Source organism: Propithecus coquereli, unplaced genomic scaffold (genome assembly GCF_000956105.1).
Source record: "Propithecus coquereli isolate 6110/MARCELLA unplaced genomic scaffold, Pcoq_1.0 Scaffold9, whole genome shotgun sequence".
In the NCBI taxonomy this organism is placed as follows: Eukaryota; Metazoa; Chordata; class Mammalia; order Primates; family Indriidae; genus Propithecus; species Propithecus coquereli.
The window spans coordinates 17273858-17290995 of record NW_012155284.1 but is presented as its reverse complement, the minus strand read 5'-3'; the positions used below and the strand labels follow the sequence as shown (position 1 = coordinate 17290995).

Genomic DNA, 17138 nt, shown 5'->3' with positions numbered 1-17138 from the left:
CTTTCCTTTCCTTTTCTTTTCTTTTCTTTTCTTTTCTTTCTTTCTTTTCTTTCTTTCTTTCTTTCTTCTTTCGTAAATGGCCACTGTGTGGTGTGACTGATTATATTACACTAGGCTCTTTTCTGTTTGCTTTTGTACATTTCCACAAACTGTAGAATTGTTAATTATGCGGCTTCTGCATTGCTCCTTAGCTTTTATCATCCCTAACACACTGTCACCTGTGAGGCCCACTGTACCAGAAATCCTTAGAGATTTTTTTTTAATTGAACAGCTATAGAAACATGTTATAAATGGTTTTTACTTCTGTTAACAAAATTGTGTTTTATTCAAAAATCATATTGCATCTGAATAAAAGAATCTTTTCACTTTGTTGTTTTTTTGGTCATGTCTTAAAACTCAGTTATTTTTTTATAAACCCACTTATTTTGTTACTTTACAGCATAACTACATTCTAACCAAGTTTGGCTATAAAGCCAGTTTTTCTAATGCAGATCCTATTCTCTCATTGATTTTTATCATAGATTAGATGTATATGTATTTTAAAATAAGTTTTGTTTGATTATTTTTTGTTTTTTGAGGAATTTTTTTAAAAGCAGAGTAGAAAATTTTAGCAAGAAAAGATTCAAGATTGTTCCTAGTAGTACTGCACACTGTAGGGAAGAGGCCTCCCCCAGTGTGGTTACCCTTGCTTTCTAAGAGAAAGAACTTACTGACATTTTCCTAGTTGGCGATCTTGACCCCTTCCTCCCCTCATCATTCAGTTAACTACAGATTGCTTCCATCCAGTGAATAATGATGCCGTTATACATATGTCCACATATCCACTTAGCTTTACTGGGACCTGAGTAACTGAGAGAAATAACTTCTCTTTGTTTTCTGTTCTAGCCCCCTTTCCTCTCCATGTCCTCTTTCTCTCCCTCTTCCCCCTGACCCCCCACACAGACACACAGAATAGCTGCCCCATTCCCAACAGTATTCAAAGCAGCTGCTTTTTACCATTTAATATAAAAATTTTTGTTAGATCACTAATTTTCATGTTACCTTAAATACACCCCCCCCCATTTTTTTTTTAACACACTTTACATACAGTTTCCAGGATTTATTTTATCTTTGAATTCCTGCACTTAGAATTGTACAAAGTGGTTCCTTAATAACTTTTCATTGAATTAGGTGCTAGCAGTAGCAAACTTCTTAAACCTGTAAGTCCGCAGTAACATGAACTATCTACTAAGAACTTGAGATTGGACTTTGTTCAGGAAAAATCTACCTTTGGTAACCAGGTATACCAGTTGACCGATACCGCTTTGTAAATGGTTCTGAAACTGCATTTGTTCTCATTTTACTATGAATTTATTACTTGAACAAAAACTAAGCCGAATTCTCAGAGACTGATACATAATCATTTATAGTCTTAAATCTCAAGGTATTGTAGATATTCTGACTATGTTCCCTCCATTTGTATGTGAATTAAATGTTGATAGGCTTAGTTCTCTGAGCAGTGATACATAGTTTACATTTTTCTTAATCACAATGCTGTCGTGGGTTGTTTTTTGTTTTGTTTTTTGAGTTTTTCATTTGATTTATGCAGATTTTGCAATAGTGGAGGCACTGCTGTGGAGTTGTTCTTTTGTTTTGTGCCAAGCCTACCTATTAAAATAAATATACCACTTATTTTAAAACATGCATGAGATCGTTTCAAGCACACCAGCAAACTTACGTTAAATAACCATAACTGGTATTTCCCTGCCCAGAAATAAATATTGCAATTTCTGTAACAATATTGCTACATCAGCAGGTGGTCAAGATGGAAAGTTTTCATTCTCCATTCAGTCCCTTCATATTCTGTCATATTTTATAAATTATTGATTTGCAGTTTGATGAAATGATAGTCTCAGTTTTTGATAAGAGATTGAGGACACTGACCAACTCATTAAACTTTCTTGCCTTTATAGGTTCTCATTCAACATTTCCTATTTATAGCACTTGTGCTTTTCAGTCCTTCACCTGATAGCTTGACCTTGTAGAGCATTTTATTAAGAGATTTGAGATTCTCATAAGATTTGCTCAGTGGTCTCACTTTTTGGAACTATAGAAGCAATTGGAGTAATAAGGAGATATAAGGGAGCAGGTGTTTCCTATGGATGGTTTACAGTTGTAGTGTTCACATTTCTCAGTCCCTGTAATAAGGTTATAGATAGAAATAAACGATACTCAGAAAACTCAGCATATCTAAAGATGACATTTAGTTGGCAGACAGAAATCTTACGTGATTTTTCCTCACTGTTTCTTTTACCTCTTTTCATTCTCTGCATCACCTGGTATCTACATACAATAGGATCAGTGTATTATGGCACATATGTGGTTTTACAGTATATTTTCTCACAGAATAGACAAACATGAATATTAATTACATTTCTGAGAAGTAAGTAATAGAATCAAAGACATTGCTGGGTAGTAATACTTTTAGATATCTGGCAGTCTGTTTTCTAATTTAATAACATTGAATGTGCATAGCATATCACTAAATAGCCTATTACACTTTGCTGTATAAGTCATTTTACTTTAATGACAATAAGATAAACACAAGAACATTTTTCTATTATTTATTAATTTAGTTATATATTATAGTTGATTTTTTTGAATATGAAGAGATTGCCCCATTGTTGGAAATTGAAGATACTCGTTGTACTGCTAAAATTGATTTACAGTAGAAATGCTTTCATAAAACATGGAAAGGGTCATCTCAAAAGGTAGCATATTTTTATCAGATTCTAAAAATGCATCAGTGATCACAACATTTTTACACTGGTGCAAAATTTATCCTGTTTTCCTACACATTTCCTTTTTATGATATCATGTCATCATCATGGCTTTCTGGATAAACTGATGCTAAGGATAGCCTGTGGTAGTCTTGTGATCCTATAAGGTTGGTTGAACCTAAGATGATCTAGTGGATGTGTGGTAACAGATCTGAAAAATATGATCAGTCAACTAAATAACAGTATGTAAAAATTCTACCCTATAAATAGAATACATAAATGTTTATGGAACATTTACAAAAATGTGAGCATATTCTAGGCTTACATAGAAAACCTCTAACTTTCTAGAGTAGAAATACTACAGATTATATTACCGGACCACAATGAAGTGAAACCAGAAATTAAACACAGGTTGCAAAAAATATTGATCACGTAAAGTTTTTTAAACAGTATTTTAAAGGAGAAGTTTGCAGTTTTGAACTAGGTGACATAACAGGTTTTTACACGTGAAAACATGTAAGCACAACTCTATTATTCATAGCCATAAGTCTTTTTATTAAACAAGAAAGAATGAAAATAAATGAACTCAGAATTCATTTGAAGATGTGAGAAAAAGCAAAAAGTCAACCTTAGGAAAATAGAACTAAGACATTAATAATTTTAAAAATGAGTAAGGAGGCAGAAAATTACTAAAATTGATGAATAAATGTTTTCTTTTTACAATATCAACAAAATAGATAAACCTAGTCTGTCTAATCAAGGGATAGGGGAGTGAGTATAAATGTAAAATATTAGGGATAGGAAGGCATATAGTATGGCTTCAGGTATTTATATATGCAACTCTAGGCTAATTAATGGAAAATCTTGTGAGAATGACAATTTTCTAATAAAATGTTAATTACGAAAAAATATATATATAAACTTAGGACCAGGTAGAAATAAATTTATAACCATGGAAGAAATGTTTTAAATTGCCCCCTCCTTTCAGTAATGTTTCTTGCTTGCTCATTACAAGTAGTTTTACTGGGATGTGCTATCAATTTTTTTTATTTTCTATTTTTTTGAGACAGTATCTAGTGTGTTGTCTCAGCTAGTGTACAGTGGTATCATCATAGCTAACTGCAACCTCCAGCTCCTGGCCTCAGGCTGTCCTCCTGCCTCAGCCTTTCAAAGTGCTGGGATCAGAGGTGCGACCTAGCACGCCTGGGCTAAATTTTTTTTTTAAATGTAGTTCAATTCATTTAATTTTGCTAATGACATCCTTTCAGCGGCATTTGTCTTCCCCCCTTTTCTCCCTTTTTTCTTCTTTTTTTCTCCATCCCTTTCTCCTTTCATCCCCTTCTTTCCCTTTCTTTCTTCTTTCTTTCCCTCCCTCCCATCAAATTTTAAGGAATAGATAACACTGTGCTAGTTTAACTATTCTAGAATCTAGAAAAAAGACTAAAAGAAAAGAAAAATGTAGATGGCTTTATAAATATAGATGCAAAAATATAAATTATTATTAACAAGTTGAATCTAACGTTAAATTCAGCATTTATTCCTGGTAAAATTTCTTATTGAATTAGGAATAGAATAATATGACCTTAACATGATAAAATATATATTCGAAACTAACAGAAATACCACTGGATAATGAATGATCTATGCCAGGTAATTTCATCTTCTATAACAAACCCCTAGAGTGTCAGCTTAATGTAATAATTTATTTCTTGCTCGGGAAAAGCACAAAAAAGGGAGGAGTAGGAGTGAATATTTAAATCCACAGCCTTTCAGGGATGATCTAGATTTATTGAAATGCATGGCTTCAACACATGGCTTTTGTCTGGCTGGAAAATGGGAAAAGAATGAGTAGGAGTGGTTTAAGAGTCAGGCTGACTAATAGCACTCCTCATTTCTGCTCGCACTCCATTGGCTGGGAAATGTGGTCTATCTGTTTTCCTCGGAAGAAGAGTAAAAGGGTTTGGTGATGAACTTATAGTCTGTCACATGGAGTTTCTAGCCAGTGTGATGAGAAGAAAGAGTGTGCATGCAGAAATCTTCAAGTATTGGCAAAGAAGAGACAAAAGTCATAAGTCATTGAAATGATCATTTAAGCCACAAAAGTCCAAGGAAATCAACAGATCAACTATGAAGAGAATTTAATAAAAATGTATGTTGCTATTATATGCCAGCAATAACCAATGGGAAAAACAGACTGAATGAAAGTCTCTTACAAATTTGAATCTTATTTACCCTGCAATTTGGAGAAGCCTTTGGGATTGTGGAGACAAAAACCAAAATCAGAAGGTCATTAAACACTTGGACGGTGAAGTGGTCGAACAGGGACACCAACTTTCCCTAGCATGTACACAGTAAAGTAAAACTACCTCAAAAATGCCTCGGTGAAACTAAAGGAGAGGGAAACCTGAAAAGTTTCTAGCAAGTGGTGGTAAATGGGATTTAAGTTTATAGAGCTTATAATTACCAACTTAAGGGTTGTTGTCTATGGTCTGTTACTTTAATGAATGTGAAAATATCTGTAGTGGTTTATTGGGTTCACTTGAGAGGTTAGTCCTCAAAACTGTTCCAAGTTTTTCTGTAGCAGTGTTTCTTATTCTTACATATACAGCAGAATCACCTGGGGAGCTTTTAAATAGCCTGGTGCCTGAAACTAGATTGGAAATCAGAATCACTAGAAGTGGGACTTACACATCAATGATTTTTTTTTTTTTTTGAAGTTCCCCAAATGATTCCCATTGTACTACCAAGGGTGAGAACCACTGTTAGTATAAGGATTTTTTTGTGACATTGCTGGGGTTTCCCTTTCTGAGTTTATCCTTATTGTGAGTTTTAAATGAAGTAATACATGTGAATGGCTTATTCTATACCTAGCGTATGTCTTGCTTGTGGTTGGAGTTTAGTAAATGAGGATATTATATTTTGATTCCTATTTAATTGCTCTGATGAAGATCATTGCATAGCCAAAGCACATGTGAAGAAATAAGGAGATGTTCTGTTGCTCAGCTTGGGCCTGAAATAATTGCTTTGACTAATTGCTTCAGTTGTGCATTTCTGTCAAGCTTACTTGGCGAAGATTTGAAGCACCTTGCAATAAAAGCATCCTGGAATAAAACTGAAACTAGTATAGTAAAAATACCCAAGTAATAACGGTCTAGGACTGATGGAAAGAAAAAGAATTATATCAGAAAACCTCTGTTACAAGCTAATTGCTTTTTGCCACCGAGACATGTATATACTGTTATTTTGATCTCATGAAGTCCAGGGCCCAGTGTTTATACACATAGCAATATAAAATAACTCCTTTACTTCCAGGTTCATCATTTAGAAATTGTAGTCTAGGCTCCTCAAAGGACAGCTTGGGTTTCTCAATGGGTAAAATTGGTGATTGAATTTGTATTGCTGTGCCCTATTGATGAGATGTGTCTGATTGGCATCTGCCAGACTCACACTCTTCACTAAGCCACAGAGTTAGAAGAGTTTATATCCAACAGATTTTAGAAATTTAGATACATTTCAGCAATTGACAGATACAGTATAGCAAAACATTTTAACTGAAGATATTTTAATCAAACTAAGGAATTTTTGAAGACCACATGGTTAAATATTATACATTGTTGTAGATAAATTTTCCTTTAAGATTTTTGGTTGTTATATACCTAGTGTTTTTATGTATAATTTACCAAATCTCATGGAAAGTCTATTATTATTCTTACAAAAATGTTCTATATTTTTCTAGGGTAGAAAACACTTTTTCTCTTAAGCAAAATTCCATCTGAAATAACTTTACAGTAAGTAGTTTCTCAAAAATTATCATAGAGTATATGGAGGCTTAAAAAGTGAATAATGTCATGATATGCCACATAAGGAAAATGAAAGATTTAGCTTCACTGAATTGCTGAGTGAAATTGCTGATTAATGTAATGAAATATAATGGAAAACTTTGTTTCAAGGAATAAAAATCTCAAAGAACAAGAAATATACATCCTGGTAAGTAGCACCATGGGTACTAAAATTTTGTATCACCTTTAAAGACTAAATACTTTGTGGGTCGAAGCATGTGTCCAAAAGATTGTAATTACCAACAGAGGGAACTGATACATAGTTCAACCAGAACCACTCTTAGAGTAATAATTGTAAAACCAAGCAATTCTGGGCTACTTCCTCATTAAACTGTAGTATATGGGCTTTTGAAATGAGTCAGGCTATTGAAACTTCATTTATCTAGTGTTACCCTGGAGTCAGGAATTCTGGGTAATTATCTTTTGCTAATAACTGAAGCTTGTTAAGGTTCCTAATTTTATCTTAACCATTTTAATGGAAATATTTCTTAAATGATCATGTAACATCCTTGGAGGGCAAGAATAGGGGGTAGACATATGGAAGCAATGGAAAGAACAAAACCAGGAATTTGGAAATCTATATTCTAGTTCTGCTGATGTCATTAACTTGAGAAAAACCAACCTTGGATGTCACCCAGAACTTGGAGACATCAGTTTTTTCATCTCGAAAAAGAACTTGCCAGGCTAACTAAAAATTGTATATTGAACATTTATATAAGGTAATTGAGATACCAGTTGTAGAGCAGATTGTCCCCATACTAAATGGCCACAGAGGTGTGTACTTTTGTAATTCCTGAAACCATTTTTTAGAATAACCTTTTTAATTCGGAATAGTTTTAGGTTTACGGAAAAGTAACAAAGGTAATACAGAGAGTTCCCATGTGCCCCTCACCTAGTTTCCCCTAATGTTAACATCTTATGTTGCATTTATCAAATGTATGTGGTACATTTATCAAAACTAAGAAACCAACATTGGCGCATTACTATTAACTAACTCCAGACTTTTATTTAGATTTTGCCAGTTTTTCCACTAATACTCTTAGTTCCGGGATTCAATCCAGAGTACTACACGTTGCATTTAGCCTGGGTCCATTTGTAATGATTTTCTGTCTCCTGCCATTATTAATGCCAGATTGTGAACTGAGCCTCGGCACTGCTGCCTTTGTTTGTGCTTGTAGCAGGTTTTTATCCCTGTTGAACTTATGCATTTAAGCAAATCTAAGATAATCATACTGGTTATAAGTGTATGGAAGATAAAAATAAACAATTTCTTATTTCTTTGACCAAATTCTGCTATGAATAATTTGCTTGAATTTGGACATGTGGATGCCAAACTATTTTGATTGTTCACAGACCTTTGGAAGTTAATTCCCTGTAAACCACCCCCCTCACGCCAGTGTATTCTTGGTTGAGGTTGCCAGGTTACTGAGATCTCTGGATTGTGACCTGTTGCTGTCTGTGAAGAAGACTAGAAGAATTTAACCTGAAGTAAATTAAAGGCTGGCTTCTGTTTTGTCTTCCTGTGGTTAGTGTACCTACAAGTGATGCATGTATATGTTATTTGATGATACGTTATGGTGGAAGAGAAAACTTTAGACAGAATGCTGGACTTGATATATTATAACAGACTCTAGAAGTAATATGGAGCCACATTTAGTTTCTCAGTGAAAGGGAACACCATACCCCAAAAGTGGCTAAATAGTAAAAAAGATGATGGAGATGAATACTCAGTTACAAAGGATTGTTACTTCTTTTTACATGGTGGAATTAACCTTTCTCAGCATCTTAAAAACACCAGGAGGGAAAACAGGGGCACTCTGTATTATCATACAGTGTGTTGGAAGAGGAGATGTAAAATCCCCAAGACTTTTAAAAACTGTGCATGCGAGGCCAGGCGCAGTGGCTCACGCCTGTAATCCTAGCACTCTGGGAGGCCGAGGCGGGTGGATCGCTCAAGGTCAGAAGTTCGAGACCAGCCTGAGCAAGAGCGAGACCTCGTCTCTACTAAAAATCGAAAGAAATTATTTGAAAAACTAAAAATCTATATAGAAAAAATTAGCCAGGCATGGTGGCGCGTGTCTGTAGTCCCAGCTACTCGGGAGGCTGAGGCAGTAGGATTGCTTGAGGTTGCTGTGAGCTAGGCTGACACCACGGCACTCTACTCTGGGCAACAGAGTGAGACTCTGTCTCAAAAAAAAAAAAAAAAAAAAACTATGCATGCGATACATCTCATCTCCTAAGATATAGCAGCTTCTGAGTTGGGGGGTGAAGTACAATGTAGTTTGAAACTGCTGAATAATTTTTATCCTTATACCCTGACATACATATACTCAACAGTCATTGGTATATTGTTGACGTATATATGGTCACAGGAGAACAAACTAAACCCCAAAAATAATAAGTTTCCTCATTGAATGTTAAGATCAAGAGAAAACAGGCATGATTTTAGATAGTTCTATGTGATATCAATTTTATGTATTACCCCAAAAATCCCATCAAATTAGTAAGCCTATTGAAAAATGTTTTTTACTGTATGTTTACCATCCTCTTGTGCAAAATTATGTATTAATATTTATCTGTTTCTGGAGTATACATATAGCCCTAATCATTGTGCTTAGCACATGCTATATGCATTAGTCTGCTAGGGCTACTGTAACAAAGTATCACAGACTGGGTGGCTTTAAACAACAGAAATTTATTTCTCACAGTTCTGGAGGCTGGAAGTCCACAATCAAGGTATTAACAGGGTTGGTTTCTCCTGAGGTTTCTCTCCTTGGCTTGCAGATGGCCACCTGCTTGCTATATCTTCACATGGCCTTTTCTCTGTGTGCCTACATCCCTGATGTTTCTCTCTCTTCTTGTAAGTGCATCAGTCATATTGGATTAGGGCCCTATCCTTATGGCCTTATTTAACCTTAAGACCATGTTTCCAAATACAATCACATTGTGGGTTAGGAGTTCAACAAATGAATTTGGAGGTGGGATGGGGGCACAATTCAGTCTATAACATTATAATTATATAAAATTCAGAAAAGGTCAGTGATATGTGGGGGGAATTAAATAACTTTATTAAGAATAAGTAAAATATTATAGCTCTTAAAAAATTTTAACAAGTCTAGAAGGAACACACTAGAAGTTTTCTTTGCTGGGTCTTTGATTGGCAGACATCCTATAATTAAGAGAACACTTACAGAACATCCCAAGTGATAAATTTATGTAATTTATCCCCAAGGGGTGATGGAAATGTAAGTTGTTTCTCAAAGTGGTACACCAAAACCAACTCAAAAAGAAATAGAAAATCTAACAAGTTAAAAACAAGTAAAAAACATTATATTAGTAATTAAAAATCTTCCCACAAAGAAAAACCCAGACACAAATGACTTCACTGGTGAATTTCTACCAAGCATTTAAAGAGTTAATATCAGTATTCTACAATTCTTCCAAAAAATAAAGGAGGATGAAACATTTCCTTATTCATTCTATGAAGCTGGCATCACCCTGATACTAAAGCCAAAGATTTCACAAGAAAGGAAAACTACAGACCATTATGCTTTGAGAATATAGATTCAAAAATCTTGAACAAAATACCAACAAACTGAATCAAACAACGTAAAAAAAAAAGATAATACATCATGACCAAGTGGGATTTATCCCAAGATTACGAGATGGGTTTAACATCTGAAAATCAATGTAGTACACTGTATTAGTAGAATAAAGTATACAACCACATGATCATTGCAACAGATGAAGAAAAATTATGACAAAATCCCGTACTCATTCATGACAAAAATTCTTAGGGATCTTCCTTTTTTTTTTTTTATTTCAGCATATTATGGGGGTACAGATGTTTAGGTTACGTATGTTGCCCTTGCTCCCCCCCCCCCCAACTTAGGGATCTTTCTTATCCAGGCATGTACAGGGCATCTGCCAAAAACCTACAATGAATATTGTACTTACTGGTGAAAGACCGAATGCTTTCTTCCTAAGTTTGGGAACAAGAATGTCCACTCTTGCCTTTTCTATTATAGTACTGGAGATTCTGACCTGTGCAGTCACTCAAGAACACTAAATAAAAGGCATCCAGATTGGAAAGGAAGAAGTAAACCTGTCTTTATTTACAGATGACATGAACCTGTTTATAGGAAATACTAAGGAGTTCAGCCAAAAAATTGTATTAGAACTAATGAACAACCACAGCAAGGTTGTAGGATACAAGAGCAATGTAAAAAGTGTCTGGGAAAAGGGAAGAGACTTGGTACTTTTAAAAAGGCCAGACATTCCTAGGTGTCCTTGTTAGAAATAGAATGAAAATTGGGATAGAAATGATGGGATTTTGTTGTTAGGTGGAATTTCGAGGAAGCTGGAAGTGATATAAAAGTCATGGTATCATTTTGGGGTGCTATATATGAATCTTAAGAATCTGATCCCCAATTTGCTGATCTAGTGCACATTTAGGCATGATAAGATAAGCAGGTTTATATTGTTCTCTCCTGTTCCAAGTTCCAAACAGTTAAGTGCTCACTTGACATTGATAGGTTCTTGGAAACTACAACTTTAAGCAAAAAGGAGTACAGCAAGTCCTTGAATCACATTGTTTCATTACAATATTGGTGAGGTAAAAAAAATTGGTTTTGTTATATGTCGTTTCACTTAAAGTCATAGTTTCCGAGAGCCTATTGACATTTAGTGTATTCCAAAGTCAGGTACCTCTGATATCATAGTGGTTGTTAGGTGTCAGTGCATGGATGATTCAGGAGAGACTCCACATTTAATTTGTTTAATTAAGTGTTTTGTTTTGAGATCATTGTAGTTTCACATGCGATTATAAGAAATAATACAGAGAGATCACATGTACCCTTTACTCGATTTCTCCCAATAACATCGTGCAAAACTATACTGCGATATCACAACCAGGATATTGGCATTGATAAGAGTCAAGGTACAGAACATTTCCTTCACAAGAATCCCTCATGTTGCCCTTTTATACTTAAACCTACTTCCCTCCTGCTTTGCCCCTGTTTTTGGTATTTTGAATGATTTTCTGTTGAAAGTTGGACATTTTTGGTATTGCTGTAAAAACAAATCTTACTTAAGTCTTCTGTTTTAACCAGCTTCTCCTGACACTGCTCTGGCAGGGGAAGTGAGGGTGCCACCTCATTTTTGCCAGGTGGGTGTCAGAGGCCAAGTTTCCCACTGAGCCCCACTGATACCTGCCTAGGGAAGAGAGGAAGGAGTCTAGGCTCCCCAGGCGGTCTCCACTGACACTGTTGAGGGATGGGTGGCTTGAATCCTTGCAACAGCCTGGCGTGAGTGGGGTCAGGGGGACTGCAGTTTTTTCTGTGATGTTTGGCTAAAATAGACCAAATATTGCCTAAAAGTTTTCTGTCTTGCTAGGCTGTCCCTTTCCTGGTTGCTGGCTTCTTTAGCTCCAAGTCTGGGGCACAGGAAGCAAGGAAAGAGCCGGGGAATTCTCCATTGTATTGTTCCCTAGAAGCTGAGTCTCTAGTCCGTTTGCCCCTTTCTCCCCACCTTTGGAGTCTTATGTTTGTTTTAGGTATAATGTCTAGGGTTCTTAGTTGTACTTAGTGGGAAGAATTAGAAAAAAATATTTGACTCTATTATTTTGAAAGCAAGTCTCCATCACATCTACCTTTGCAGCATATTTGCTCCAATGGCAGATTTAGAATTTATTTATTACATTAGAAAACTAATTATTTTCTCAAGAACATACTACCTGGTAAACCTGGTAGGAATTTTGTATTTTTTCACACAAAATTGGGTAATTAAGTTTATTATAAGTTAGATGGTCATTATTTATGTAAAGGTAATAAATTCTTTGAAAATGCTATTAGTGACTTCAGTGTCTCTTAATTCTGGTGAGACTGTAGACACTATTAGATTGAAAGAAATGGAATCTGGATTTGTAGTGGATGTGCAGGAATGATTCTTCTCTAAAAATCTTTGACCAACTGATTTCACATAATATTTTTTCCAAGAAGGTATTAGTAGGTATGATTAATGAATGTGTACCGCAAGCCAAAAGAGACAATTATTTGCTAACAGGTGTTTTGTCTTAAAAAAAGTTTGCTTTTTTAAAAGATCTTTTAAAGATATAAATTTGAGAGTCCTTCTTCCCTGCACAGCTGTCTTCCTAAAAGAAATTAATGCGTTTAATCTTCATGTGACTGATCACTACATTTTTGTTTTAGATAATACTGATGTACTGCTATATTTGGTGGATTTTAGTATGGTGATACTTTTTATTAATCTGTTGGAAGTTAAAGGATGGAGATGCGATAAGTTAACTGTTTATTGTTTCTTACAATAAATTGAAACAGAGCATTTAAGTGATACTATTAAGCTTCATTCCTGTAGTTGGAGGGATTTGATGAACAGCAATTTTAAACTCAGGTGCTTTTCACTCATATTGTAGCAGATAGTTTTAGTTACAGATAATTTGCTATGTTTCAACAAAATCCTCATCCTCCCCATTAGTAAGAAATCTATTTCTTTTTTTAATTTCAAAATATTAAGGGGGTACAAATGTTTTTGTTACACGGATACCTTTTACAACACTTAAGTCAGGGCTTTTTGTGTGCCCACCACCCGAATCGTGTTCATCGTACCTGACAGGTAGATTCTTACACTCCCCCCCCACCCCCTGCCCACACTTCTTGATTTCCTGTGACCTTTACATCTCTTCGTGCCCATCATCCCAATTATTAGCAAGTACACGTTGTGTTTGTTTTTCCATTCCTGAGATACTTCGCTTAGGATAATGGTCTCCAATTCCATCCAAGTTGCTGCAAAAGACATTATTTCATTCCATTTTATGGCTGAGTAGTACTCCATGGGGGGTATGTGTGTGTGTATACACACACGAGTATGGTGATAGCTCATTGTGGTTTTCATTTGCATTCCCTGATGATTAATGATGTTGAGCATTTCTTCATATGTTTGTTGGTCATTTGTCTATCTTCTTTTTGAAAAACTTCTGCTTCTGTCTTTTGCCCACTTTTTAATGGTGTTGTTTATTTTTTTTCTTGCTGATTTGAGTTCTTTGTAGATTCTGGATATTAGCCTTTTATTGGATATATAGTTTGCAAATATCTTCTCCCATTCTGTAGGTTGTCTGTTTACCCTGTTGATTTTTTCCTCCTCTGTGGAGAGGCTTTTTAATTTAATCAAGCCCCATTTATTTTTGTTGCTGTATTTTCCTTTGGGGTCTTAGTAATTAAAATAATATTGGACATTGTTGCATGTTGCTTAAGAGAGCAAATATTTTAAAAGTTCATCTTCAATTTCTATGCATTTTATAGAATGATGCCTTCAGTCTTATAGAGACAGGTCTTTGTGTCTGCAGTTAGTTCTTCTTGGTGTGCTTTCTCTTGTCTTCCAGGGAAACTAGTATTGAAATTACCTTGCCTTGGATTTATCATGTGCTCCTGGAATGGTCATATATAGGGTTTAATTTTAATTTCATGCCAGCTATATTTCTCGCTATCAGTTGCCTTTTCCATTTGTGGTCATTATTTTTAAATCTGCTTACATTGCTCAAACAGCAGATGTGATTGTAATTCAGCTACTTCATCTACCAAGAACAAAATTGAGTATCAATAAAGAAAGAGAAGGATTTCCGTACAGCCATATCAGACCAAAAAAACTCATGCATTTTACTTAAAGCCTTGCAGATGTTCAGTTTTATTGATAATGAGATAAATGTGCAGCTTATAGCAATGGTGTATTATTTTTCAGTTGTTAAATTATAAAGCATTTAAATAATGATACCACCAGTGGTAAGAACAGTGTCAGAAGCCAGAAACATTTATACCTTTTAAATTGGTACAAACCATTGGGAAAACAACTTGATAATGTGTATCAGGAGTCATAAAATTGTCTATGCCCATTATTTAATCCAGTAATTCTTCTGAAATGGATAGAGAAAGCTATCCTAAGAACATAAACTGAAATGCAGAGAGGAAAGGCTGCATAGTAATATGGAGCAATGTTTGTGATAGACTGCTCAGCAAAATCATATTTTAAATTGCATTTAAACTATACTATGATCACATTGACATGCCTATAACAAAAATTATAGTAGATTCAGAACTCTTAAAGTGTGTTAGAATAGAATTTTTTGTGATAATATAAATGCAAAGAGCAGTACTAATTGTGTGTATATGTATGTCTGAGCATACCACAGGCATAGAAAAGACTAAAAGCAAGCAAAATATTTTCTGTTGTTAGTATTATCTTTAGGGAGTGAAATTATGGGTTACTTTTTATGTAATTGTACTTTTTTTGTTTTCCAAATATCCTGATAGGGGAGGAGGAGTAAAATTTTTTTTTAATTATTTATTTTTCTTTATATTTATTTTTAAATTTTTAATTTTTTTCCTGTGTTTCAGCTAGAAGCATTTACACGAATTTAAATAGCATGGATAATCAGAGTAGGCAAACAGCATCTTCCCTCTCCATCCTGAGGGCACCCCGACGTGCCACAGTGTACCTGATCTTCCTAAGGAGAATCAGGACAATGTGTGTCAGTGCTCTTCAGCATGTTCTGTCTCTTTTAGGATGCTTTCTGCCAGGGATCTGCTTTAAATGGATGCATCTTCAGCTCTTGAGAAACTGAGCTAATCAGAAAACTTGTTCACAGGGCCCTCAGGAACTGAGGATAGATTAATAAGCTGAAATATTCTTTTGACGAATTTTTCCACTATGAGACCATTTTAGAATCCCTGTAAGAAGGGAAGCTGAAACAATTTTTGTTACTGTGGAAGAGATTACAAAGAACTTTAGTAAATCACTGTAAGATGAACTTGTTTTGGCTCTTTGACACAGTTTGGCTCCTCTCTGTTTCCGACAGCTGGCGCTGAAGGACCCTGTGCACACCGTGTCACTGCAGCAGTTCATCTACGAGAAGCTCAAGGCGCAGCAGGAGTTACTGGGAGAACAAGGCTTCCAGTCCCTCATGGAGACGGTGGACACAGAGATTGTCACCCAACTACAGGAGTTTTTGCAAGGATTCTAAGAGCATACCCAGCCTGCCATTTGTATGTGAGAGCCTGCTGAGATAAAGAAATCACTTGCGTATGAAAATGAAGACGTGAAGACCACACATTTTTTACTATAAAATATAAAAAATAAATGTAAATCCTGCATAACTAAAATCACAAACCTATTCCTCAAAAGAATTTAATTTTATATTTATGAGGGGGCCCTGTGTTTACTAGAGGTACATTTGATGATAATAGCTGCTTAGTTTCCTGTTAAGAGAAGAAACTGTTTGATTATCTTTTCATCATGTACTCTTAACACTCAAGAAGATGAAGGCTAATGTCTGAGATGTTTTTCTGCAACCAAAATTAGTTACATTTGGCTGCCTTATCCCTTTTTTAAACTAATGAAACTACAAGTTTGAAAAATGACAAAGCTGTTCAGCTGATACAGTTAAATTTGTGCACCATCAAAAAATATATAGTAACAGATATACATTACTAAGATTATCTTGCAAGGGAGTTGTTTTCATTTGACATAGAAAATGTGTTTTATCAGACAAATGCTTTTATTTTCATTCTAGTAATTTGATACAGGCATTAGTAAAGGCATTTTTCTCTTGTTATGTTTCCAGTAAATTTATTTAGTCCGTAAATGTACATTGTGAGCCCACAAAAATGAACCTGTGTACTGCTGTACCAGGTGGGAGACCTCTGGTCATGATTTGGTCCTAGTTCCTTTGTTATTCCTGAAAGCCAGCAGCCCTGTGAGCACCGAGAAGAACCGGGCAGCCGCCCGTCCCACCTGTGCTGTGACAGTCCCTCATGGCTGCACTTGCCCTTCTCAGGTTCCTCAGTGCAGGGGCGCAGCTGGGCCTCAGTGATATGGGTGCACCTCGGAGGACCCAGCAGCAATCCCCAGGGTACCAACACTGACGTAACTAGTCTTCCTTCCTTATTCCTCCAACGTGCAGTACATAAAAAGGGGAAAAGGAGAAAATAAAGCCTTACTTTGTTTTACTTCGCATTTATTGTAAGGAACCTTTAAAGCATTTTTTAAAAAATACGCAGAAGCAAGGTTGGAAAATGTCTTATCTTTCTATAGAAAGTTGGATACGGTATGTAACTGCGGGAAACCCACTGCCCCTTTGTAAGCTGTGGAACCCAAAATGTATTGGGATATTTGATGTTTTCAGCAAGAGGAAGAAAATATGGTCCAAATTAAATTTTCCAAAGATACCTCACCTTTGACTGATTTGTCTGATTATTTTCCTTGCCCCACACATACAAAAAAAATGAGTCCTTAAAAAATAGCCCAGTGTATTATAAAGGGGAGTTTTCTTTTATACTCTGGCTTATCATTATTACTCAGTCCTCAAGACTGATCTAAGAAGAATTTCTGCTGACTCATTTGAAGCACTAACCCTATTAATGTTATCAGATATTCTCAAATATGCTCCAGTTTTTCAGTTATAGTAAAATATTCATCTTTCTAATTCCTGACAGATTTCATTATGGTGCCATAGCAAATATTACCAAAA

General features: G+C 35.4%; 1 protein-coding gene across 1 annotated transcript in view; it reads left to right on the top strand.

Moving 5' to 3' along the window:
- Window positions 1-16848, top strand: part of IPO11 (importin 11) — a 227213-nt gene extending 210365 nt beyond the window's left edge. The window contains exon 24 of the mRNA XM_012664506.1: window positions 15468-16848. Coding sequence (XP_012519960.1) covers window positions 15468-15632 — 165 coding nt within the window. The 3' untranslated portion in view covers window positions 15633-16848. The remainder of the gene's footprint in view (window positions 1-15467) is intronic.
- Window positions 16849-17138: the final 290 nt, after the last annotated feature.